We start from the raw sequence: 25040 nt of genomic DNA, 5'->3' as shown, positions 1-25040 counted from the left end.
CCTGATGCCTACAGCGAAGGCTCTGGGGCCCCCACACCCTCTCAATCTTCACCACTCCTGCGCACACCAGCCTGACCTCCCAGCTGCCAGCACCTGCATCGGAAAACCTGAGGGCTTTCTATGGCGGAAGGTGCCAGGAAATGCAGAACCCTCCACCTACCTGGAGCAGCCTGAACCAGGGAGAGCTAGTAGGTGGGAACACCCCTAGGGGCAGGTCCTACACCATGTCCCCATCCCATCCCAGAGGTCCCCAGCAGTGTTAAGCTCCACTTGCCACAGCAGTACTTGCTTGATAACACACGCTTTCCTGCTTTCCTTCCTCCCTGCCTCACTTCCCTATCCCCCTACTGGAGTTTCCTGGGATCACCTCCCCTATAAACTTAAACTAGAATCCTTGCTGCAGGGTGTATTTCTGGTGAAACCCAGACCAAGGTACTGCCCAGCTGCAAAGGTGCTCCCAGAGCTGCTTAGCAATTCTTCCCCCAGAGACTATACCCGAAAGGGGCGACCCTGGTGCCCTTTCACGGGCAGGCACCCTCCCATTCCCACCAGGGCCAGCACTCACCACTTGACCGCCAGGTTCTGCACCTCCCCGTTCTTGTCCTCCAGGAGCCTAAGCAGCATCTTTACTACCTTGCGCTCACTGTCCTCGTCCAGCTGGATGGAGTCCTTCTGCAGCTCTGACATCAGGTCACTGGTGGCCATGAACCTAGGCAGGGAGGGCAGAGGAGGACTGGTGAGCAGCTCCAGGGCCCCAGTGATTTGGTTAGTACCTCAGATTTCCCCAAGAAGCAGACCTTGATACAAAGAGTCAAAGGCAGTCCAGGACAAGGTGGTCATCTGGGCTGTGGCCACAGTCAGGCTACCATAGGAAGACCCATAGGTGAGACACTGAGAGCCCCAAGGTGGTAGCCCAAGGGCACAGCATCGCAGCTAAAGGTTTCAAAGGGCTTCAAAGCTGGTGACTCCTGCTCCTTCCATTTATGCATATGTGGGCAAGTATTTCACCTCTCTGAGCCTTTTTTTACCTGTCTGAAAAGTGGGGTTGTATGGAAGATAAAATTAAATAGTGTATGTGTTGTGCTTAGCACATGGGAAGCAGTCAGTAAGTGCCCCCCATGATTATAACGGTTAGAAGGTCGAACAGACACCTTGCAACCAAGTCAGGAGTCAGCAAGAAGCCTCTCTACTGACAGATGGAAGGGAGCCAGCCATGCCCACCCCCACCTCAGAGAATGGATTCTGCCCCAGTGGTTTTCAAACTGCAGCCACATCTCCTGGGCTTGTTAAACCCTGCTGGGCCCTGGGTTGCTGAATCAGAAAAGTCTGAGCTGGGGCCCAAAATTTTCTTTTTTTTTTTTTTTTTGGCCATCCCATGACATATGGTGTTCCCAGGCCAGGGATCAGATCCAAGCTGTAGCTACAGCAACACTGGATCCTTTAACCCAATGTGCCAGGTCAGGGATCGAACCTGCAGAGGTGCTGCCGATCCATTGCGCCAGAGCAGGAACTCCAAAATTTGCATTTCTAGCAAGTTTCTTCTGTAGGGACACACTCTCCAGGTTCTCCCCAGGCCCATGGCACCCATTTGTTGGCTCCCGCAGGCACGTAAGAACAGCAAGGAGATGCCATGAGGTCCAGCTCAGAGCACAGCAGCCTCAGAGAAAGCATCTGGCCTTTGCAAACCCATCAGGCCACTCTGCCTCCTCACACCAGCCTTGCTTTCTAGCTTGAGCAAGTCCACCAAGAACCCCCCACACACACCCAAGCCTCCTATGGTAAAATCGGCCACAGTAGGATTCCAGCCTCACCTTTGCAGGACTGCTGCTAGATGTCACAGTGGCTCCCAGGGCCCTGCAGGGAGGGCCCCTGTCGATGTCATAGCTATTTATTTTGAACAGCTGGGATAAGCCTCAAGCTGCCTAGAGAAGGCAGCTGGGTTCAAAGCAAGGAGGGGATGGCAGGGCACACTATGCCTACCTCTGAGCCTGGCCACTGCAGAAGCAGCCAAGGTAAGGTGAAGGAAGCAAACTGGTTCTGAGCCAGAACAGGACTGGGGTAGGCACACAAACTCCTAAGACTGTCCAGCTGAGACAATGTTCAGAGAAGGCAGGCAGGGTCCTGAAGCTGTGTTTCTGCTGCAGTTCAGGGAGACTCAGCCCAGCCAGGCAATCCAAGGGATGTGCTCCTTTGCCCAAGACAGGCCTCCTGCCCTCCTCTTTCTTCTCCACCTACAGAACTCCTATTCATCTGTCAAGGGCCCAGCTCAAATGTCCCATTCTCAGAGAAGACTCCTCTGACCACCCTGCCTTATTCCTCACCTGCACACTCTAAGCACACTCGGTTCCCCTGGGGAGGGCCCTCTCCATCATAGCATCTCACAGTGCACTGCAAGCCTGATCACCAGTGTCTCCCCCATTAAACCGTGAACTCACAGAGGTCAGTTCAACTCTGGGACTCCAGGCCCAGCAAACAACAGGTTCAAAGAGGGCCCGATGAGGCAAGCTGAGGACAGGAGGAGAGGGAAGGTCAAAGCTAGCCCCTAACAGGGCTCAGGGCCAAACTGCTGTGTGGAAATCCAAACTCAGAAGCCAATCCTTCTGAAATAGGCCTCAGTGTTCAGATACCCCAAGTTCCTGCAAACAGGAACTCTGAGATACTCACAACTCTCTGAGATGCATATGTGTGTGGAGGTGGTAAAAGCAGGGTATACAGGATTATATATCACTTGGTAGATAAGAGCTTGGGCACTGAAGTTTGGCTTTAAGTAAATATACGGGCCCTGCCACTTATCACCTGGGTGACCTTGAGCAATTAACTTCTCTCTCAGCCTCAATTTTTCCATTTATAAAAGGGGAATTTTCTTTGCCCCAATTCATAACATCCTTGGGAGGTTTCAATAAGACAACCAGCTTTTAGCATGAGGTAGATGAGGAAACTAGACCCCTAGAGGTTGTGAGAACCACCCAGGACCGCACAGCAAGTTGGGAAGAGAATCAGCCCACCAGTCAGGTCTCCTGGCTCCTCAACCCATGTTAACCAATATGACTGTATTTTCAAGAAATGATGTGGGAGGAGGTCCCCCTGCAGTGCAATAGGATTGGTGGCATCTCTGGGGCACTGAGACGCAGGTTCAATCCCTGGCTCGGCAGAATGGATTAAAGGATCCAGTGTTGCTGCAGCTACAGCACAGGTTGCAAGTGCAGCTTGCATCTGATCCCTAGCATGAGAATTCCAAATCTGCAGGGGGGCCAGAAAAGAAATGATGTGGAAATTCCTGCAAGACCCCTCAGTTGGAGTCTGAGTAGGAACAGAGTCACCCCCTGGCCACAGAGTCGGGGCCTAGGGACAACAGGGATCAAAAACTTCTTCTACCTGCCTGGGACCCCCACTTGCAGTCACCAGCCACCTCCAGAAGCCACAGGACACAGTAACACAGTCTCAGTTTCATTCCAGAGAAACCCTAGAGGCAATTCAGCTAAACATTCAGCCACATGGGTGCCTGGACAGCTGGTCAGCAGGACCCAGCTCCCATGGTATTTAGACTTTAAAAATAGACACCATCCTCATATGCTTGGGGTGGTTTTAAGTGTTCTCAGGGCCGCTGGCAGAGCAGCCTGAAAAGGCTTCTCAGGCTCTAGTTGGAGGCCAGTTCCCCCTCCTGGAGCTTGGACTTGAGGCCCTAGACAGTGGTGCAGATCTCATTGTCGGCCACTGGCCGGCTGTGTGACCTTGGGCAAGTCACATCACCTCTCCAGGCCTTTGGAGAATAGGAAGAACAGTCACTACTACCCAGGAGGACTGAATGAGATTACAGTGGACTGCAGGGAATCTGGACATGGAAAACATTCACTGAGCACCTACTGTGTACCCAGAACAGGCTCTGGGACCCAAAAAGAGAGCACATGGTCCAGTGGTCCAGGTGCTTAGTCTCCCTGGCTTAAGAAGTGATACAGCAGAAATACAGGGCGGGGAGGTGCTTTACCCTGCCTGGGTATCAGGAGGCATCTCAAAGAGGTGACAACTGAGTAGGACCCAGTCAGGTGAAGTGGGGAAATGAAGAGGCAGACAAAGAACATCCAGATAAAGGCCCAGAGTGGGGAGAGGGCTGGCAGATTTGATTTCTGATGTGTGTAGAATTACAACAATGACCAACTATTAAGTGCTTACCTGGGGCCAGCCTCTAATCTAAGCATCCCACATGTATTAACTCATTTACATCTTTACACCAGCATCGGGGTGGGTTCTGTTATCATACTCATTTTATAGAAACAGAAGCTAAGGCTCAAAGGGATTAAGCAGCTTGTCCAGAGTCACACAGCCAGTAAGTGGTTGCAGGCAGAATCTGAACTCAGGACTGTGACTCAGAGGCTCTACTAAAGTGGGGGCTCTTGAGGGGTGCTGAGGAATGAGTTGCAGAAGGCAGGGGTCCAAACAGGAAAGTAGGACCTGGATCTCCTCACCTGTCAGATGGCCTTGCTAAGATCTCAGTCTCTGTGTTAGACTGACCTGGATGTAGACTCCGTTTCTTCACTTACTTGTTTTCTGAGTACACCTGGGCCCTTTAGCCCCTGAGCCTCACTCTCCCTGTCTGTAAAATAGGGATAAAGTGGCAGAATATTCAATGGGTGGGCGTGTCATCTATGTTATGTCTGAGGATTTCTTTTAGCTTAGAGGGTCCAGAACCGGCTGTGTGACCATGGGTAAAGCCTTTCCCCTCTCTGGGCCTTAGTTTCCAGAGGAGGAGGAGGCTGGACCAGAAAGGGAGTGGCCTACAAAACCTGGAAGCCCCACCCCAACCAGCACCTACCTGGGTCTGCAAAGCCACCCCGCCCAACCCCCTCCCTCAAGCGGTTCAGAGCAAACTAAAGAGGGGAGAGAATGGGAAGTGCAGGGAGGAGGCCTGGGATGATTTTGAGGAAAAGAGAGCAGAGCTGAGGGTACGATGACAAAGTCAGCCCTGGGGGCTGAGGTTCCAGGAAGGTAGGGGGTTTCAATGCGGAGAAGCGGCAGCAGTCGCTGGGATCCTCGAGGACAGGCCGAGGGCTCCAGTGCGGGTTGCGGTGAAGGGCCTGGACCCATCCACTGCGGGGAGAGATGCGGGCTGGGCACAACTGAAGAGCGGAGAGGCTGAGGAAGGGTGCAGAGGGGCGAGCTGCGGCTCTGATGCGGGACGGGAGGCAGGGGCTGAAGTTTGCACGGTGGGAGACGCAGCTGGAGTGGAGTCACGGAGAGGGCAGGGCGGCCATGTGCGGGCCAGGGGCCGGGGACACCGAGGCGGGGAGGGGGCGCCTGGAGAAGCGGGGAGAGGAGAGCCTGACGCGGGGAGAAGAGGCAGGGGCTGCAGAGTCCTGGGGCCGGGCCGGCGCTTGGGGAAGGGAAGGCGGGGGGTTTCGGAGCAGGGCGGAGAGGCGGGGGCCGAGCAGCAGGACGCACCTGAAGTCCTTGTCGCTGGATGTCATCTTCTCCAGGAGGCTGGAGATGTGGAAAGCGGCGGTGCTCATGGTGGCTGCGCCGCGGGGCCGCCGGCGGGAGAGAATATGGCGGCGCGAGGCCCCCTCCCCCGCCGCGCGCGGGCTGCGCTCGGCGGCCAGAAATAGCAGCCCCCGCCCCGCCCAGCGCGCCGCGCTCGCCTTGGCCTTGGCCGCCGCTGCGGGAGGCGGAAGGGGCCCGCGAGGGGCTCCGCGGTCTCTCCGGGCGCCAGCCGCTGTCCGGGCCCCGGCGGACGGCCCATCACCGGCTTGCACACTCCCACAGACGGGGAGCTCACCACCTCTCAACTGACACCTCTGCCCTATTCCTGTGCGTCCCTTCGGCTCTGCTCAGGAGACACAGGCACGGTACCAGAGAGTCTCGGGTTCGAACCCCAGATGCGTCTGTGAAGCCTTGGCCAACTACTTGACTTCTCTAATCCTCAGCTTTCTCATTGGTAGCCATTCAGAAAAAGGGAGCTGCTCGTGTAAGTCTAGCCAACCAAAGCACTTCCACCCCCACCTGCTCCCCATCCTGGCCTACCCCAGAGCCAGACAGGATATGGAGTGTAGTCTGCCGCTCCAGGCCTCCTGCCTGCCACTCTCAACCCTCAGGCCATCGCGGTCTGTTTCTTCCCTTGAGGAAGAAATGCCCAGAGAGGCAAAGGGACTTGCTGCAAGTCACACAGCCCATGAGTTCAGGATGGAATCAGGACTGACCCCAGAGTGGGCAACAATCCTTACATGACCCTGCCCACAGTTTCTCTGAAGGTATGTACAAGCTCAGGGTGGAAGGATCTGTGGGAGGACAAGGAGAGTGGCAGAACTTTCCTGAATAGCCAGGAGGCTGCTCATCCTTGGGAGAGGGAGTAGCACACACAAGACAACCCAGGGTTCAAATCCCTGCAGGGTTGCTTCCTGACTGTGTGGTCTTGGGATAATGATCCAACCTCTCCCAGCTATGTTCTTCTCGCCCATTATATGGGGATAAAAGAAATCTTTATAATATGCTTCTTGGGTATCTGTTGCTGTGGGTTCCTGGGTTAAAGCAGCACTGCCCAACAGAACTTTCTGTAATGTGGGAAATATTCTGCATCTGCACTGCCCATGATGGTGGCCATGGCTTACAGGTGGATATTGAGCACTTGAAATGTGACTAGTGTGACCAAGGTACCAAATTCTTAATTCTGTTTACTTGTAATCAATTTTAAATAGGCACCTATGGCTATTGGCTACCATAGTGGACAATGCAGAAAGTAGGGACACAGCAGGGAACTAGAAATCCACAGCCCTTGCCCCTTTGGGCCCAATTATATAAGGAAAATAAGAGCTATACAGAAAACAAAAGCAGGTGAGGGCAAAGATAGAAAGTTCCTGGGTATGGAGGGGCAACTTTAGCCAAGGTGGTCAGGGAGGGACTTTTTTTTCCTCCCCTCTTTTTCTTTCTTTTCTTTCTTTCTTTTTTTTTTTTTTTTTTAGGTCTTTTGTCTATTTAGGGCTGCACCCTAGGCATATGGAAGTTCCCAGGCTAGGGTCAAATGGGAGCTACAGCTGCCAGCCTACACCACACACACAGCAACACCAGATCTGAGCCGAGTCTTCGACCTACACCATAGCTCATGGCAACGCCGGATCCTTAACCCACTGAGCGAAGCCAAGAATCAAACCCGCATCCTCATAGATACTAGTTGGGTTTGTTAACCACTGAACCACACAAGGGGAACTCCCCCCTCTTTTTCTTTTTTGACCACCACACAGCATATGGAGTTCCTGGGCCAGGGATCAGATCTGAGCTGCAGTTGTGTCCAACACTGCAGCTGTGGCAACGCCAGATCCTTAAGCCACTGTGCGGGCTAGGGATCGAATTTGTGTCCTAGCACCCTAGGGATGCCACTGATCCCATTATGCTACAGCAGGAACTCCAGGGAGGGCCTTTTTTAAAGGAAGAGACATTTCGGGCTAAAATCTGAACAGATGAAAGGAGGCAGCTGGGCAAAGATTTGTAAGAAGAGTTCCTCAGAGGGACCAGCAAGTGCAAAGGTCCTAAGGTGGGAACAAACTTGATGTACTTAAGAAAAGGCAATAGCTGGAGTGTGGTCGAAGGGGTGAGGTCCCAGAGGTGGGCGGAAGCCAGACCATTCAGAGCCTTTCAGGCCAAGGTGAGGAGTTAGGATTTTATGTCAAAACTCTAAGGAGCCTCTAGAGGACATTAAGCAAGGAGGTGACATGATTGGTGTTTCGGAAAGACCCTTCTGGCTGCTGAGCAGTCCTGTAGTCAAGAAGGATGGGGTTGCATTAGGGGAGTGGTGGTGAAGGTGGGAAGAAGTGGACAGATTCGGATATATTATAGAAATAGAATAAATAATGACACAGCTACTTTGGAAAACAGTGTGGCAGTTTCTTACACTTAACATGTGACCAGCAATTACATTCATAGGCATTTAGCCAAGAAAAATGAAAACATACATTGACACTAATACTTGCACATAAATGTTCATAGCAACTTTATTATAATCATCAAAAACAGGAAACAAATCAAATGTCCATCCACTGGTGAATGGAGCAATAAAAAGAAGTGAATTACCCTCAACAGAATGGGTAAATCTCAAGAACATTATGCTAAGTGAAAGGAGCCAGACACAAGAGTTTGCATGTTATTTTATTCCATTTGTGTGAGATGTACAAAAAAGGCAAAACTCTAATGAGAGAAATCAGATCAGTGGTTGCCAGGGGAGACTGGGTAGAAAGCGGTTTCAGGGAACTGTGTGGGGTGATGAAATGTTGTGTATCTATTGCAGTAGTGATTACATGACTGTATATATTGGTCAAAACTTATTGAGTTGGGCTCTTTAAAAAGGTGGACTTACTATACATAAATTACTCCTCAATAAAGGATAGGAGTCAATGAGATGGGAATATAGGGGGCTATAACTGACACACATAAAAAAATAATCATTACTTACACCTGGAACAAGTATTGGAAGGATGTAGAGAAACTGGAAACTTGTGCCCTGTTGGTGGGAATGTAAAATGGCACGGCCACTGTGGAAAACAGTATGGAAATTCCACAAAAATTTAAAACTATAACTACCATGCAATCCAGGAAGTCCACTTGGGAATATGTACCCAAGCGAATTGAAGCGGGGTCTTAAAGAATTATTTGAATTATTTGTACAATGTTCACAGCAACATTATTCACATAGAAGCAACCCAAGTGCCCATGAATGAATAAGCAAAATGTGGTCTATATGTACAGTGGAATATTATTCAGCCTTAAAAAGGAAGGAAATTCTGACATCTGCTACAGTATGGATGAAACCTGAGGACTTTATGCTCAGTGAAAGAAGCCAAATCCTGTACAATTCCACACATACAAGGTTCTTAGAATAGTCACAGTAATAGAGATAGAAAGCAAAATGGTGGTTGCATGGGCTGGTGGTGGGAGGGAGTGTTTAACAGATACAGAGTTTCAGTTTTACAAGATGAAGCGTTATGGAGCAGGATGATGGTGATGGTTTTACAACATTATGAATGGATTTAACTCCACTGAAGTGTACACTTGAAAATAATTAAGACAGAGAGTTCCCTGGGAGCTCAGTGGGTTAAGGATCTGGCATTGTCACTCCTGTGGTGCAGGTTCCAGCCCTGGCCTGGGAACTTCCGTGTGCCATGGGCATGGCCAAAAAAAAAGTTAAGATTGCAAATTTTATATTTTACCATGATAAAAAAGCATTTTATATAATTCCATTCATCTCCTCTCATATCAACATTATTCATTTCACATATCTCTATGCTATAATCAATGCATTGTAGTGTTATTTAAGTCGATGGTTATCTTTTAGATCAATTAAGAATAAGAAAAATAAAAGACATTTCACTTTTACTTATTCCTTCTTTTCTTTATGTAAATCTCAATTTGTGATTGCTATAATCTTCTTTCTCCCTGAAAGACTTTAAATATTTCTTGCAGGGCACATCTGGCAGTGAATTCACTCAGGTGTTTGTATGAGGAAATCTTTGTTAGGTTTGCTGAGGGAGGAACACGCAAGACAGTTGGTAAAGCAAAAAAGAGATTTATTAAGGCATCAGAGTGGCATGGGCTGAGCTCAAGATGGTGCCAGCTGTGACTGTGAGGGGGTGCTAAGCCTATAAATGATCTGTGGCGAGAGTCTGTGGCTGGAGTTCATGGCAGAAACATGTGGCAGGAACGACAAAGAAGGAGGAGGGGACGGCCAAGGGAGCAGTAGGTGGGGAGGGGTAGGTAGTCAAGTCCTGTGAAAGAGGGCAGTTAATCCTTGTAGGTGGTTAATCTATGCTCCACATGCCAGGAAAGGGTGTAGATCTTGTGCTGGGCTGTACCCATGTCCGCAGCAGATCTCCAAGGTCAACAGTCCCATTCGGGATGTGGGGGTCTGTCTCCATCCTCCAGGGAACCTATCACTTTCTTTTTCCACTTTCTCTATAGGTAAAGTTTCTATAGGTGAAATTTTCTTTCTCCTGATAGCTTTCAAGTTTGTCTTTGATTTTTGTAGTTTGATATGCATACGTGTAGCTTTTTGGCATTTATCCTAATTGGTATTTTGTGAGCTTCTTGGATCTGTGGTTTGGGGGGTTGTCCTTAATTTGGAAAATTCTCAGCCATCATTCCTTCAGATAGTTCTTATATTAACTATGTTTCCTTATTTTCTGGGTCCTTGTTGCTTGGCGTCTGGTGCCCCTCTGACTGGGGAGAGACTTCCCTCCCAGGGTTAGCTAATTCCTAGAGATGGCAAACATCTCACCCAGGAGTGCATCTTTTATACACAAATCAATCATTCCAGAGCCCATACCCACCAGCTACCTCCTGTCTTGCACTCTCACTTCAAGACCACCTATTCCCCTGCCCTAGTCACCAAGGGGCCAAGTACCAGACAATTCAGGACAGCTCCTATGTCCCCTGAAATCATTTAACCTATGCGAATCCTAAGCCTGCTTAACTTGCCTCACCTGTTCTTTCCCTTGTAAACCAATCAAGGCTCCTGTCCACATTTTCCTTCTGCTCCCTCTGCCTCCTGACTGACACTGGTGCTTCCCCACGTGCCCCTAGTGGCATGTGCCCCCTCCTCTTGGGAACTGTGAGTAATAAGCTTTTTTTTTTTTTTAATGGCAGTCATCTCTGACCTATTGGTCACATCATACCTGAATAATAATAAAACCTATTTTTTTTTTTTGTCTTTTTAGGGCCACACTCAAGGCATATGGAGGTTCCCAGTGTAGGGGTCGAAGCAGAGCTACAGCTGCTGGCCTATGCCACAGCCACAGCAACGCAGGACCCAAGCCACATCAGCAACCTACACCACAGCTCACCGCCATGCTGGATCCTTAACCCACTGAGGCCAGGGATTGAACCTGCATAGTTGGGTTGGTTGACCACCAAACCATGATGGGAACTCCAAAAACCTACATTTCAAGACAGTTCTTATGTTCTGTTCTTTCTGCTTCTGACCTTTTATTTATTTATTTATTTTTGTCTTTTCTATGGCCGCACTTGAGGCATATGGAGGTTCCTATGGTAGGGGGTCTAATCAGAGCTGTAGCTACCAGCCTACTCCACAGCCACAGCAATGCCGGATCCTTAACCTACTGAGCGAGGCGAGGGATCGAACCCTCAACCTCATGGTTCCTAGTCGGGTTCATTAACCACTAAGCCATGATGGGAACTCCTGCTTCTGACCTTTTAATTACACATGTGTTACACATTAAAATTGTTCCTCGTTTCTTGATCTGTTTTTCTTTTCTCTTGGTGTTTAAATTTGGGTAGTTTCTATTGACATATGTATCCACAAGCTCACTGAATCTTTTCTCAGCCATGTCTAGTCTACTAATAAGCCCAGCCACGGCATTCTTCATTTCTATGATAGCGTTTTTGTTTTCTGGCTTTTCTTTTTATTCATCCTGAGTTTCCGTCTCTTTGCTTTTATTACCCATCTGCTCTGGTATGTTGTCTGCTTTTTCCATTAGAGCCCTTAATATATCAATCAAAGTTATTTTAAATACCCTATCTGACAGTTCCAACATCTGTGTGGTATCTCAATCTTGATGCTTGCTTAGTCTCTTCAAACTGTTTTTTTCTTGTCCGTAATCAGGTGTTGTGATTTTTTTGTTGAAGCCCACTAATAGGAACTGAGGTCAGTTGGCCTCTACTGTCATGAATTCTGTTCATCTGGCTGGGAGCTGGGCTGTGCTTACTGGTCTCCGGTAGCTGTAGGTGCCAGAGGCTTCAAATTCTCCTAGTGTTTTTGTTTTTGTCTGTCCTGTTGATTTTGGTCTTCCCTAGACACCCCCCTCTCAGAGAGAATCTGCATCTTGTAGCTCTTTCATATTTTTATTTTTTATTTTCTTTTTTTTGCTTTTTGGGGCCGCACCTTTGGCATATGGAAGTTCCCAGGCCAGGGTCAAATCGGGGCTGCAGCTGCCAGCCTACGCCACAGCCACAGCAATGCCAGATCCAAGCCACATCTTTGACCTACACTATAGCTCACTGCAAACGCCAGATCCTTAACCCACTAAGTGAGGCCAGGGATCAAACCTGCATCCTCATGGATCTCAATCAAGTTTGTTACTGCTAAGCCATGACGGGAGCGCCTCTCTTTCATCTTTTTTTTTTTTTTTTTTAATTATCTTGGCTATGCCCACAGCGTGTGGAAGTGTCCGGGCCAGGGATCAAACCTGAGCTGCTGCAGTGAGAACACCAAACCCTTAACCCACTGCACCACAGGGGAAGTCCTCTTGTAGTCCTTCCAGCTGTCATTTCCTATTGTCATACTGGACCCCTGTTGTGGTGCAGTAAGGTGTGCAAGAGCAAAACACTGGATGTTTTTAGGATTAAAACTCAGTATTTCAGTGGTCCAAATCCCTGGGCTGTGACTCTCATATACGTTTCTCTTCTTTTTTTTCTTTTTTCATTTTTTTGGCCACACCTCGACATATGACGCTCCCAGGCCAGAGATCAGGTCTGAGCCACACTTTCAACTTAAGCTGCAGCTGGGGCAATGCTGGATGCTTTAACCCACTGTGCCCAGAGCTCCCAAGATGCCACCGATCCCGTTACACGACAGCAGGAGTTCCTGCTCATGTATGTTTCTAAGCTTTTCCCCTACTCTAGGTGAGGCAGGAAGCCTGGGGGTACTGGAGTGGGAGAAATGCCCTTCCTCCAGGTGGGATGAAGGTTCGTAAAGACTTTTTTTCCAGAGAGTAGGCTTCTGCTATTGAGAACACTCTGGGTGTACTTTGCCCCGCTACTCTTGGCCTCCCCTTTTCAGAACTAGGAGGGGAACTCTTTTTCAGCTCTTCACTATGAGAACTAAGTGAGGTTCCTGGAGGTAAATCTCAAGAAAGGATGGAAGCTCCCTAAGGACTGTGGCCCCCAGGAGTTCTTACTCTTCTGCTACCTCCTCCCCTGCCCCCTTTAGCCTCCAGCAGTTTGTCAAACTTACAAGTGCTCCTACCAGCTTGGCTCCAATGGCTTTTGCTCTAGGGAAGCAGATCTCAGCTGTAACTTTCTTTCTTTTTCCTTTTTTTCTTTTTTTTTTTTTTTTAGGGCCACACCTATGGCATATGGAGGTTCCCAGTCTAGGGGTCAAATAAGAGCTGTAGCAGCCGCCCTGTGCCACAGCCACATCAATGCCAGATCCGAGCCATGTCTGTGACCTACACCACAGCTCACGACAACACAGGATCCTTAACCCACTGAGTGAGGCCAGAGATTGAACTCACATCCTCATGAATACTAGCGGGTTCATTACTACCGAGCCATGATGGGAACTCCTCAGCTGTAACTTTCTAGATTTTCCTGCCTCTTTAAATTTAGGGGTGGTGATTTGCCCTGTGACTTCAGTACTTGGGTGGGTAAGAAAAGTTGTTGATTTTCAGTTTGTTCAGCCGTCACTTGTAAGAATGGGAATGACTGCCAGGGATCGAACCTGAAACCTCATGGTTCCTAGTTGGATTTGTTTCCACTGTGCCACGATGGGAACTCCATCTTTAACATTCTAACTGTAAACTTGATTGAATCCAAATTTGGCTTATAAGTAAATTACAATTACATTTAAATTTATAATTTACTGAAAATAATTTAAACATAAATTAAATTAAATTATAAATAATTTAAATTGTAAGTTAATTATTACCTCTACTTTCCTCCTGAATATGAGGATGTTAGAATGCTTTAACTCCAAAGTCTCCAGTCTGATATGTATTAATTGTTCAGTATGAATTTGAATTCTAGCTTGTGTTTATATGTCTCAAGTTGTTTATTATTATTTCAGAGAGTGCTTATTTAGATTTATCTATCTTTACCAATTTCTTTGCTAAAGATTCCTTCTCTGATGCTTTCCTTCTATGTTCTGTTTCTTTTTTGTTGTTGTTGTTGTTGTTTTGGGTTTTTTTGGTCTTTTTTTTTGCCATTTCTTGGGGCGCCCCCGCAGCATATGGAGGTTCCCAGGCTAGGGGTCTAATCGGAGCTGTAGCTGCCAGTCTACACCAGAGCCACAGCAACGTGGGATCCGAGCCGCCTCTGCAACCTACACCACAGCTCACAGCAACGCCGGATCATTAACCCACTGAGCAAGGGTAGGGATTGAACCCGCAACCTCATGGTTCCTAGTCAGATTCGTTAACCGCTGCGCCACGACGGGAACTCCTGTTTCTTTTTTCTTAGTCTAGGAAATGAGGAAAGTTTTTGAGCAAGAATCGGGGCGTAATAAACTTAGTCTTTGTCTGACAATATCTTTAAGCCTTTGCTCTTAAATATTTAGGTGGATTTAGAATTCTAAGTTGATATTTTCTTTCAGTACTTGGAAGATACAGTTCACTGTTTTCTAGTTTATCCTGTTGCATTTTAGACACCTGCTCTCATGATAACTAAACTTCCCAAGATCAGCTCATAGTCAAATACTGCTACTTTGACTTCTGTCATATACCCACATTCCAGCTAGTCAGACTGAGGAAAAGAGAAAAGGGGCAAATTTGGTCAGATGTGGTTTTTTGTTTTTGTTTTTTCTTTTTGCTGCACCTGTGGCGTATGAAAGTTCCCAGGCCAGGGTTTGACTCCAAGCCACAGCTGCAGCAAGGCTGGATCCTTAACCCACTGTACCAGGCCAGGGATTGAATTCCACAGCTCAGTAGCAACCTAAACCGCTACAGAGACAATGCCAGGTCCTTAACCTGATGCACCACAGCAGGAACTCCTTATCAGTTGTGTGTTAAGCAAGGTTCTCAGAAGCTGATGCTTTGACTTATAAGCCGTTGGCCACCCATAGCTATTAGAGCACTAGTAAATGTGGTTTCTATTCTGGTGGCCATGTGCCTAGCTATCCCCTAGGATGGTAGGGCAGGACTGGTTCACTCCTGGACCCAGTAGGTGCCACCTAGGTGTCCGAAGCTGGGATGTATTGTAAATCCTCCTCACCCCTGCTGCTCCATGGTCAGGGCTTGAGGTGCTGCCTAAGGAGAAGGCAGGCAGCAGGACCACCCCCTTTACCCCAGGCACAGACCCCCTCACCCAGGAGTCACTCCTCGTCGCTCCCTCTAGGCCTTGTTTCTTCTGCCTGGACCTCAGCAGGGGCTTCTCCCATTTCCTGGTACTGCAAGTCGTTGAGATCCCAGCCCACCTGGGAGGGCACCAAAGGCACCCTTTAATCTCCTCCTGGAGAGCTAAAAAGGAACACGTGTTGAGTACTCTCAGATGCTGTCCCGTGTGGGGCAGATGATCGCTCTGTTGGACCTATGAAGAAGCTGACACTCAGAGAGGTTAAGTGATCTGGCTGGGGTCACACAGCTAGGGTCAGACTCAATTGGGGTCTCCCAGCTCCCAGGACTATAAGACTAAATCTTTTTTTTCTGGTGTGGATCACGATTTTGTGGCTTGAAGCAAACAAGATTAAACTCCTGTTCTATCACATCTCTGGGGAGGGAACAAGGCAGGCAGGTGGCTGGAAGAGGGTGACAGCCCCCCCAGACTGTGGGAAGAGCCAAGGATCAGGCAATGAGTATTCCTGTCATCATTTACCAAAGAACCAGGCTGTTTGCAATGTGAGTGGTATGTGGAGGCAAGCTGATGAGAGACGTGGTTAAGAACAGCTACTTTATGGGAGTTTCCGTCGTGGCTCAGCCAGTTAAAAACCCAACTAGTATCCATGATGCCTCAGGTTCAACCCCTGGCCTCACTCAGTGGGTTAAGGATCCGGCTCTGCCACAAGCTGCAGCGTTAGTTGGAGATGTGGCTCGGATCTGGTGTTGCTATGGCTGTGGTGTAGGCTAGCAGCTGCAGCTCCGATTCAACCCCTATCTCAGGAACTTCCATATGCCCCAGGTGTGGCCCTAAAAAAAGAACAACTACTTTGTGAGAAGACAGAGCTGAGTTTGAGTTGCCTCTAGCTATGTGCCATTGGGCAAGTGACTTAGTCCCTCTGAGCTTCCATTTCCCCATCTTTAAGATGGAGATAATAGCACCCACCCAGTGAAGCTCTTGGAATATCTGGCACACAGCAAACCCATGGTGTACAATGGCTGTTACTTATTGCTTTCATGATGGTTACACCTTGTAGGGGAGACCTGTGCTAATGTATGATGGTTGAGAAAAGGAGAGTTGGGACACAGAGGACAGAGGTGAGACATGGGGGCCAGGCCTCCAGGCAGAGCACCAGGCTAGCATTCTGGGCACGTGTGCCATGCTTGCATCCACACATCCTCAGGTCGCATCCTCAGTGCCCTGGGCCTGCCCCTCATGCCTACACAGGACAGATGTGTCCTGTGACATCTGCTGAGCTTCAGCCCAGTCCAGACACCCTTCATGGGGCAGTCACTCCCAGAGCTCTTAGGGGAATTCCCAGGCTGAAGGCGCCGTGTCCTTCAGCACAGGTGAGCCCACTCCAAACGTTTGGGTCTTGGATCTCAAGATGCTCTCAAGAGCCTCCTTTATTATCTTCTCTCCCTCTTCTTCTTCCCATTCATTCTATTTGTCATAAAGGTTAACAACTCATACTTATTTATTGACAGAGACTGTTGACACCCAAAACAGAACTATACTAGAAAATCAGACAACACTAGGATGAAATGACCAAGGCCAATACAGCTGGAGCTTCCATGGCAGCACCTCCCGCCTAGAGTCTTCTGGTGTCCAATTGCTAAATACTGGCTCCAAACAAAGCAATGGAAGCCACAGTGCAGATACTGCTTAGAACAGGACCACCTCTCTCCGCTGTGGAATGTGAGTTCAGTAACACTGCATGCTCAAAGACTTTTTTCAGGGAAACATCCTGACTTAGACAAAAGTAGAACAAATAGTATAATGAATGCCCATGTAGGAATCACCCAGCCTCTGCTGTTGTCAGGCTGGTCCATCACGCTTCCTTTCTCCCGTCCAGCATTTTTCCCATGGCTGGAGTGTTTAAATCCCAGACGTGATGTCATGTCACTTGTAATCAGTGTAGCCTGAGTCATTGTTTTTACATAACTGCCATGTCATCATCACACCTAACAAAAATAACAGTAACCCTTAAATAATCTGCCCATATTCAAGTTTCCTACTGTGTGTCATAGGTGTCTATTTGTAAGTAGTTTATTAGAAGAGTATTCACAGAATTTACTTGGCTCCAAATTCCACAACTCTGGCCCATATTTTGCTTCCTGGAAAGGCTATAAGGGGCCCAGAGGCAGGAAATGTGTCATACCCCTTCTTAAAATTTCCAGCTGTGTCCTGGACACAAACTAGCCCACAGTAGGCCCTCCAGATGAGTCCAGGTTCCCTGCCAACCTCTGCTCCGGGGCCAGCAGCCCTGGCTGGGGTGGGCCCCACCTGTCCTGTTGACCCATGCCCTGGAGACTGCCTGGGGCCCCTGCTCATAGCAGCGGGTTTGGGAGTTTTGCCTATGCTTCTCCTGCCCTGGGAATGTGGGGGTTTCTGTTTGGCCAGGTCTATGGGGATCCAGGGCCCCCAGGATGGACCATCTGGTGGGGCCTTTCATCTCTCTCCTCACCCCAGTTTTCTAACCTGTCGGTAAAACAAACCCCCAGGACTCCAGGGCCCTGCTCAGCCTAGGGAAGTGGGCTGCCCAAGCTCCCAAACCACTTTCTCCCCACTTCTTAATGGTGCCACAGTCCCCCTGGGATGGAGGACTCCGCTACCCCAGCCATGATGTCACCATTGACTTTCCTACAAAGAGTGTGGCTTTTTCTTCTTTCCTGGGGGTTAAATGTTTATTCCTTTGAGACCCATTGAGTACCCCTGATTTCTCCATTTTCTTTCTGAATAAAGCCAGAATCAGAGCTGAAATGAGGGTGCTGTGAAGAGTTTCGTAACTGTGGTTCAGACCTCAAGTCTTATTTAATTGCTGTGTGTCTTTGAGCAAGTTGCTTAACCTCCCTGGGCCTTAGTGTCTCCCAGAAAGCTCTTTTTTTTTTAAAGTATAGTTGATTTACAATATCATGTTAGTTTTCAGGTATATAGCACAGCGATTCAGATATATGTATATATTCTTTTTCAGGTTCTTTTCCCTTGTAGGTTATTACAAAATAGTAAATATAGTTCCATGTGCTATTCAGTAGGTCCTTGTTGGTTATCTTTCTTTCTTTTTTTTTTTTTTTTTGTCTTTTTGTTTAGGGCCGCATGGGAGCATATGGAGGTTCCCAGGATAGGGGTCCCTTCAGAGCTGTAGCTGCTGGCCTACGCCACAGTCACAGCAACACGCACTCTGAGCCGCATCTTCGACTACAGCACAACGCATGGCAATGCAAGATTTTAACTCACTGATCGAGGCCAGGGCTCAAACCCGAGTCCTCATGGATGTTAGTTGGGTTCATTAACTGCTGAGCCACAGCAGGAACTCCAGATATCTATCTTCTATAAAGTAGTGTGCTGACATTAATCCCAACTTCCTAATTTATCCCTCCCTCCCTTCCTCTTTGGTAACCATAAGTTTGTTTTCTTTCTTTTTCTTCTTTCTTTTTTTTTTTTTTTAGAAAATTATTGATTGGAGTTCCCGTCGTGGCTCAGTGGTTAACGCATTCGATTAGGAACCACGAGGTTGTGGGTTTGATCCCTGGCCTTGCTCAGTGGGTTAAGGATCCGGCATTGCTGTGAGCTGTGGTGTAGGTCACAGGTGTGGCTCGGATCCCGAGTTGGCTCTGGTGTAGGCCGGCAGCTACAGCTCTGATTAGATCCCTAGCCTGGAAACATCCACATGCTGCAGGTGCAGCCCAAGAAAAGGCAAAAAGACAAAAAAAAAAAAAAAAAGAAGAAGAAGAATAAAAATTATTGATCAATACATTTCTATTTGACAGTTTTTAATGTTTGTTTTCTATGCCTGTCGATCTATTTCTTTTTTGTAAATACGTTCATTTGTATCCTTTTAAGACTCCACATGTAAGTAATAACATAGGATATTTGTCTTTCTCTGTCTGGTTTACTTCACTTAGTTTGATAATCTCTGGGTCCATCCATGTTGCTATAAATGGCATTATTTCCTTCTTTTTCATGGCTGAGAATTATTTCTTTTTATTTATGTACCACATCTTCTTTATCCACTCCTCTGTCAATGGACATTTAGGTTGCTTCCATATCTTGGCTATTGTAAATAGTGCTGCAATGAACAGTGGGGAGCATGTATCTATTTGAATTGTAGTTTTATCCAGATATATGCCCATGAGTGGGGTTGTTGGATAATATGGTAGTTCTATATTTAGTTTTTTGAGGAGCCTCTGTACTGTTTTCCATAGTGGCTGTACAAACTGACATTCTCACCAACAGTGTAGGAGGGTTCCCTTTTCTCTGTACCCTGTCCAGTATTTATTATTGGAAGACTTTTTTTTTTTTTTTTTCTTTTTAGGGCCACACCCTCAGGCTATTGAGGCTCCCAGGCTAGGGGTCAAATCACCACTACAGCTACTGGCCTATGCCGCAACAACGCAGCATCCAAGCCATGTCTGCAACCTGCACCACAGCTCTCGGCAACGCCAGATCCTTAACCCACTGAGCAAGGCCAGGGATCAAACCCTCAAACCTCATGGTTCCTAGTCGGATTTGTTTCCACTATGCCACGATAGGAACTCCTATTGGTAGACTTTTTAATGATGGCCATTCTGACTGGTGTAAGGTGGTACCACATTGCAGTTTTGATTTGCATTTCTCGAATAATTAGTGATGTTGAGTATTTTTTCATATGCCTACTGGCCATCTGTATGTCTTCTTTGGAGAAGTGTCTATTTAGATCTGCCCATTTTTTGATTGGATTTTTTTTTATATGTTGAGCTATATGGGTTGGAATATATTTTGAAAAAAAAAATCCCTTGTTGATTGTATTGTTTGGAAATATTTTCTCCCATTCTGTAGGTTGTCCTTTCATTTTGTTCATGGTTTCCTTTCCCAGGAAGCTCATTGTGTAGCAGCTGCTCCAGGGTCAGACCCTTTCCTCACCTGGAGGAAGGTGTACATTTTCTGGACACAGGGTCCTTTTTTGGGGGGGACTGGCCCTCCTCCAGGAGCAGATGTCCTTCTCTTGTGTCTGATTTACAAGTTCATCTAGGACAGTGGCTGCTAAATGTGCTGTGAACATTTGGGGTGAGAGTGGAGGGAATGGAAGGGCCTCCTCTTCCACAAAGTGGTCTGAGCACCAGGCTGAGGGTCAGGAGGTTTGGGCTCCAGTCTCACCTCTGCCCTCAAACTCCTTGTGCATCTGTGGGCAAGTCTCTTGAACCTCTGGACCTCGGTATCCTCTGTAAAATGTGTTCAGGAAAGCTTGTTCAGGCAGCCTCTCAGGGTCCTGGGGATTAGACGAGAGAATGACTGTTTGGCACCTTGAAGGTGACCCATGGGTTGGGAGAAAATATTAGCAAACTACATATCTGACATAGGACCAATATTGGATATATATATATATATATTTTTTTTTTTTTTTTTTTTTTTGCTTTTTAGGGCCGCACCCATAGCACATGGAAATTCCCAGGCTAGAAGTCTAATAGGAGCTACAGTTGCCAGCCTATGCCACAGCCATAGCAGTGAGGGATCTGAGCTGCATCTGTGACCTACACCACAGCTCACAGCAATGCCGGATCCCCAACCCACTGAATGAGGCCAGGGATTGAACCTGCATCCTCATGCATAATAGTCAGATTCATTTCTGCTGTGCCACAATGGGAACTCCTATATAAATAATTCTTAAACACTCAACAGTAAACACACCATTCAGTTAGAAAGTGAGTGAAAACACGAGCAGGCATCTCACCGAAGATGGTGTATACAGTTGACAAATATGCATGTGAAAAGATGTCCAACATCTTTACTCACTAGGGAAAAGCACAATGAAAACCATCAGAATAAATAAAATAAAAAAAAGTGACAACACCAATTACTGGTGAGGATGTGGAGAAATTGGATCTCTCAGCCATGGTGGGTGGGAATGTAAGATGGTACAGCCACTCCAGAAAAGGGTATGGCAGTTTCTTAAGATACTAAACATGCAGCTACCTTACAACTTGGAAATTGTACTTGGGGGCATTTATTCTCAGAGAAATGAAAATCTGTTTTCAAGCAGAAGCCTGGATATCAATCTTTATAGCAGCTTTACTCATAATAGCCAAGAATGGAAACAACCAGATACTCTTTTGGGGGTAAACAGCTAATCAGCTGTGGCATATCACATCATGGAATATTACTCAGCAATGAAAAGGAACATGTTGCTGATAAGCACAGCAGCCTGGATGAATCTACAGAGAACTATGCTGAATGAAAAAAGCCAGTCCTCAAAGGGAACCAAATATATGGTTCTCTTCATATAACTTTCTTGAAATAAAATTACAGAAGTAGGGAGTTCCCATCATGGCTTAGCAAATAATGAACCCGACTAGTATCCACGAGGACTCAGGTTTGATCCCTGGCCTTGCTCAGTAGGTTAAGGATCTGGCATTTGCAGATATGGCTGGGATCCCAAGTTGCTGTGGCTGTGGCATAGACCAGTGGCTTCAGCTCTGATTGGACCCTTAGCCTAGGAACCTCCATATGTCGAGTGTGCAGACCTAAAATGACCAAAAAAAGAAAGCCACTTAAATTGCATTTGTCAGAATGAGCTAGGGTGCTAGGATTGACTTTTTCCCCACTCCCTTTTTATTTGTTTAAAAGTTAACTTTAGTCCTTATTCATTCTTTCTTTCTTTCTTCCTCCCTCCCTCTTTTCTTTTGTCTTTCTAGGGCCACACCTGTAGCATATGAAAGTTCCCAGGCTAGGCGTCTAATCGGAGCTACAGCTGTCGGCCTATGCCACAGCCGCAGCAATGCCAGATCCGAGCCGGGTCTGCAACCTACACCTCAGCTCACAGCAATGCCCGATCCTTAAACCCACTGAGCGAGGCCAGGGATCAAAATTTCATATCCATGGATTCTAGTTGGGTTTGTTACCGCTGAGCCACAACGGGAACTCCAGTCCTTGTTCTTTAGGGGAGGCATCAGGACACTGACATCTGAGAGTCAAGAGGCTCTCAGGATGGCCAGGGCCAACTTCTGCCTTCAGCTACGGAGGTTTTCATTAGGCCCATTTTATAGCTGAAACAACTGAGGCCTGGAGGCCCAGGGTAAGTCAAGATTAATCTAGATTTAGGGATATTTTAAACTCAATTTCAAATTGCATCAAATGCAGCCACTGTTTCTCAAATAATATGGAGTTGCTAACATTCCAACCTAGGCCAAAGGCTACCTCTTCAAACATGGATTTAAATGACATACAGGGTCTTCTACATACATACAGGCTAGGTTGGAGTTTCTCCAAGGAGGAGTGAAAAAAGTCTTACCTTTTTTTTTTCCCACACCTGTGGATGCGGAGGTTCCTGGATCAAGGATTGAACCCATGCCACAGTAACCACCTAATCCACTGTAGTGACAGCGCCAGATACTTAACCCACAAGGAAGCTCTAGAGGTCTGACTTTGAAGTCAGGGAAACCTGGGTTCAAGTCGTGAATTAGCCACTCTCCAGTTACGTGATCCGGTTATTGTTTATCCTTCTGATTCTCACTTTTCCCATCCATGAAATGGGGACAATAGTCCCTGGTTTAGAGTGTTCATTTAGGGAGTTCTCGTCGTGGCGCAGTGGTTAACGAATTTGACTAGGAACCATGAGGTTGCGGGTTCGATCCCTGGCCTCTCTTTGCTCAGTGGGTTAAGGATCTGGCGTTGCCGTGAGCTGTGGTGTAGGTCGCAAACAAGGCTCGGATCCCGTGTTGCTCAGGCTGTGGTGTAGGCCGGCGGCTACAGCTCCAACTCGACCCCTAGTCTGGGAACCTCCATATGCCATGGGAGCAGCCCAAGAAAAGGCAAAAAGACAAAAAAAAAAAATAGTGTTCATTTAATAAATGTTTTAAGATGATTAACACAGGCCTTGCCCTCACAGGCATTCATTTGTAAGTAAAGATTCATGTCAAGAACCAGGCTGCAGGGTGCTCATAGTAGGTGTGCATTCTTTGCTCCCTACACCCACAGAGCATCATTCTCAGACCTTGGAGTTCACTGGGGAGCTCCCATCAGCCTGAGGGGCCCTAAGACCTCATCACAAGAGTGCCAAGGCCTAGAGAGGGCTAACTCTGTCCAGGCAGTGCCCGAGCGCTTCATACAAATAATCTCACTGCAGACTGGGATGGCTGTCGCCCCATTTTTATGGATCTGGAGACTGAGGCCAAGCTGTCTAACTGTTGTCCCAGAGTTCATGTGCCTGCTGAGTCAGGGGGGCCTGGCTGTCAGTTCTGGAATGTAGGGAAGCCGGATGCCACGCTCAGCTGCTGAGCTGGCTCCCTGGTGCTGTCACGGTGCCCACAGGATGCTGGGAAGTTGCCCCATGAATCACCCCCCCCCAACACACACACACACATACACACAAAGGTCAGAGATATCACCTCGGGATGGAGCTGAGCTGGGGCCTCTCTTATGCTTCTGGCAGCTCTGTTCTGGCCTTGGAGATCAGCCAGAGAGATAAGAAATGCCCTGAGGTTGTGCCTCCGCCCTGTGCCAGGTTCACATACAACCAGGTGCTTCAGGAGGTAATCTCTTATTTGCCAGAGGGGAAGTACCCTCATCTGGGACTAGAAGGTTTCAAACACAAGGTTGTGACCGCATCTTATGGCACCTACTATGTTCAGTCATTGAAACCTTTAAATGGTAGGAAGTATTACTTAGTTCAGTTTTTTTGTTTTTGTTTTTTGTCTTTTTAGGGCCACACCGTTGGCATATGGAGGTTCCCCAGGCTAGGGGTCAAATTGGAGCTACAGCTGCTGGCCTACGCCACAGCCATAGCAATGCCAGATCCTAAACCCACTAATCGAGGCCAGGGATCAAACCTTCATCCGAATGGATACTAGTCAGATTCGTTTCTGCTGAGCTATGACGGGAACTCCTAGTTGAGTGGTTCTTAAATGTGAGCAAGCATCAGAGCCACCAGGGAGGTGGGCGTGGGTGTTAAAATACAAATTATAGTTCCCACCTCCAGAGTTAATGATTCATTAGGACTAGGATGGGACCTGCGAGTGTGAATTTCCAAAAGGTTTCCAGGTGATGCTGATGCTGCTGGTCCTAGCACCACATTTTGAGAATAATTAGTTCAATGTCCTTTCCCTTGCTTAAGGTGGGAAACTTAGTGGTCCTCAAGTTTCTTCTTACATACCTCCAGGGACAGAGGACTCATTGCCTCATTGCCTCTCCTGTCACCCTCTTTCATTTCTAAGTATTTTTTACTATGAAGATATGAATTTTGTGGAGTTCCCATCATAGCTCAGTGGAAATGAATCTGACTGGTATTCAGGTTGAACCAGGGACACAGGTTCAATACCTGGCCTTGCTCAGTGGGTTAAGGATCCAGCGTTGCCTTGAGCTGTGGTGTAGGTCACAGACGAGGCTCAGATCTGGCATTGCTGTGGCTATGGTATAGGCTGGTGGCCACAACTCTGATTCAACCCCTAGCCTGAGAACCTCCCTCCATACCGCAGGTGCAGCCCTAAAAAGATGAAAAAAAAAAAAAAGATATGAATTTTGTGCGTGTGCTTGCGTTGAGATGAAAATGAACTCTTTCAGCTCTCCCCTGTGGCTCATTCTTTCTGCCTCTGGACTACAGGATCTTATCAGAGAGGAGCACTTGGAGGGGAGGAGGGACTTGTAATTAGATCTATGGTCTCCCTCACCTACACGGTCCACAGCCACTAAGCTCTGTCCATTCTACCCTCTAAGTCAATCAGTGATGTTCCATAGAAATGTATTGTGAATTCTACGTACAAAATTTAAAAATTTTTCCAGCGTTCCCTGCTGTCTCAGCAGCTTAAGGTCCAGCATCATCACTGCTGTGGCTCAGGTGCTATTATGGAGTAGGTTAGATCCCTGACCCAGAAACTTCCATGTGCCACGAGCACAGCAAGAAAAAAATTTCCAACAGCATCATTAGTAATAGTCATAAGAGGAATTACCATCATGGCACAGTGGGTTAAGAATCTGACTAGAATCCATGAGATGTGGGTTCAATCCCTGGCCCCACTCAGTGGGTTGAGACTCTGATGTTGCAGTGA

General features: G+C 47.6%; 1 protein-coding gene across 5 annotated transcripts in view; it reads right to left on the bottom strand.

The window, feature by feature from the left end:
- CAND2 (cullin associated and neddylation dissociated 2 (putative)) overlaps positions 1 to 5599 on the bottom strand; it is a 28462-nt gene extending 22863 nt beyond the window's left edge. Inside the window, exons 1-2 of one of the 5 annotated variants that reach the window (XM_021069357.1) lie at positions 5437 to 5599; positions 566 to 709 (exon numbers count right to left, since the gene is read on the bottom strand). In XM_021069357.1, the coding sequence (XP_020925016.1) occupies positions 566 to 709; positions 5437 to 5504 (212 nt within the window). In that variant the 5' untranslated portion in view covers positions 5505 to 5599. The other 4 variants (XM_013981994.2, XM_013981993.2, XM_021069358.1 and 1 more) reach the window with 4 other exon arrangements.

Source organism: Sus scrofa, chromosome 13 (genome assembly GCF_000003025.6).
Source record: "Sus scrofa isolate TJ Tabasco breed Duroc chromosome 13, Sscrofa11.1, whole genome shotgun sequence".
In the NCBI taxonomy this organism is placed as follows: Eukaryota; Metazoa; Chordata; class Mammalia; order Artiodactyla; family Suidae; genus Sus; species Sus scrofa.
The sequence above is the reverse complement of the archived record's forward strand: the minus strand, read 5'-3'. Positions and strand labels throughout refer to the sequence as shown.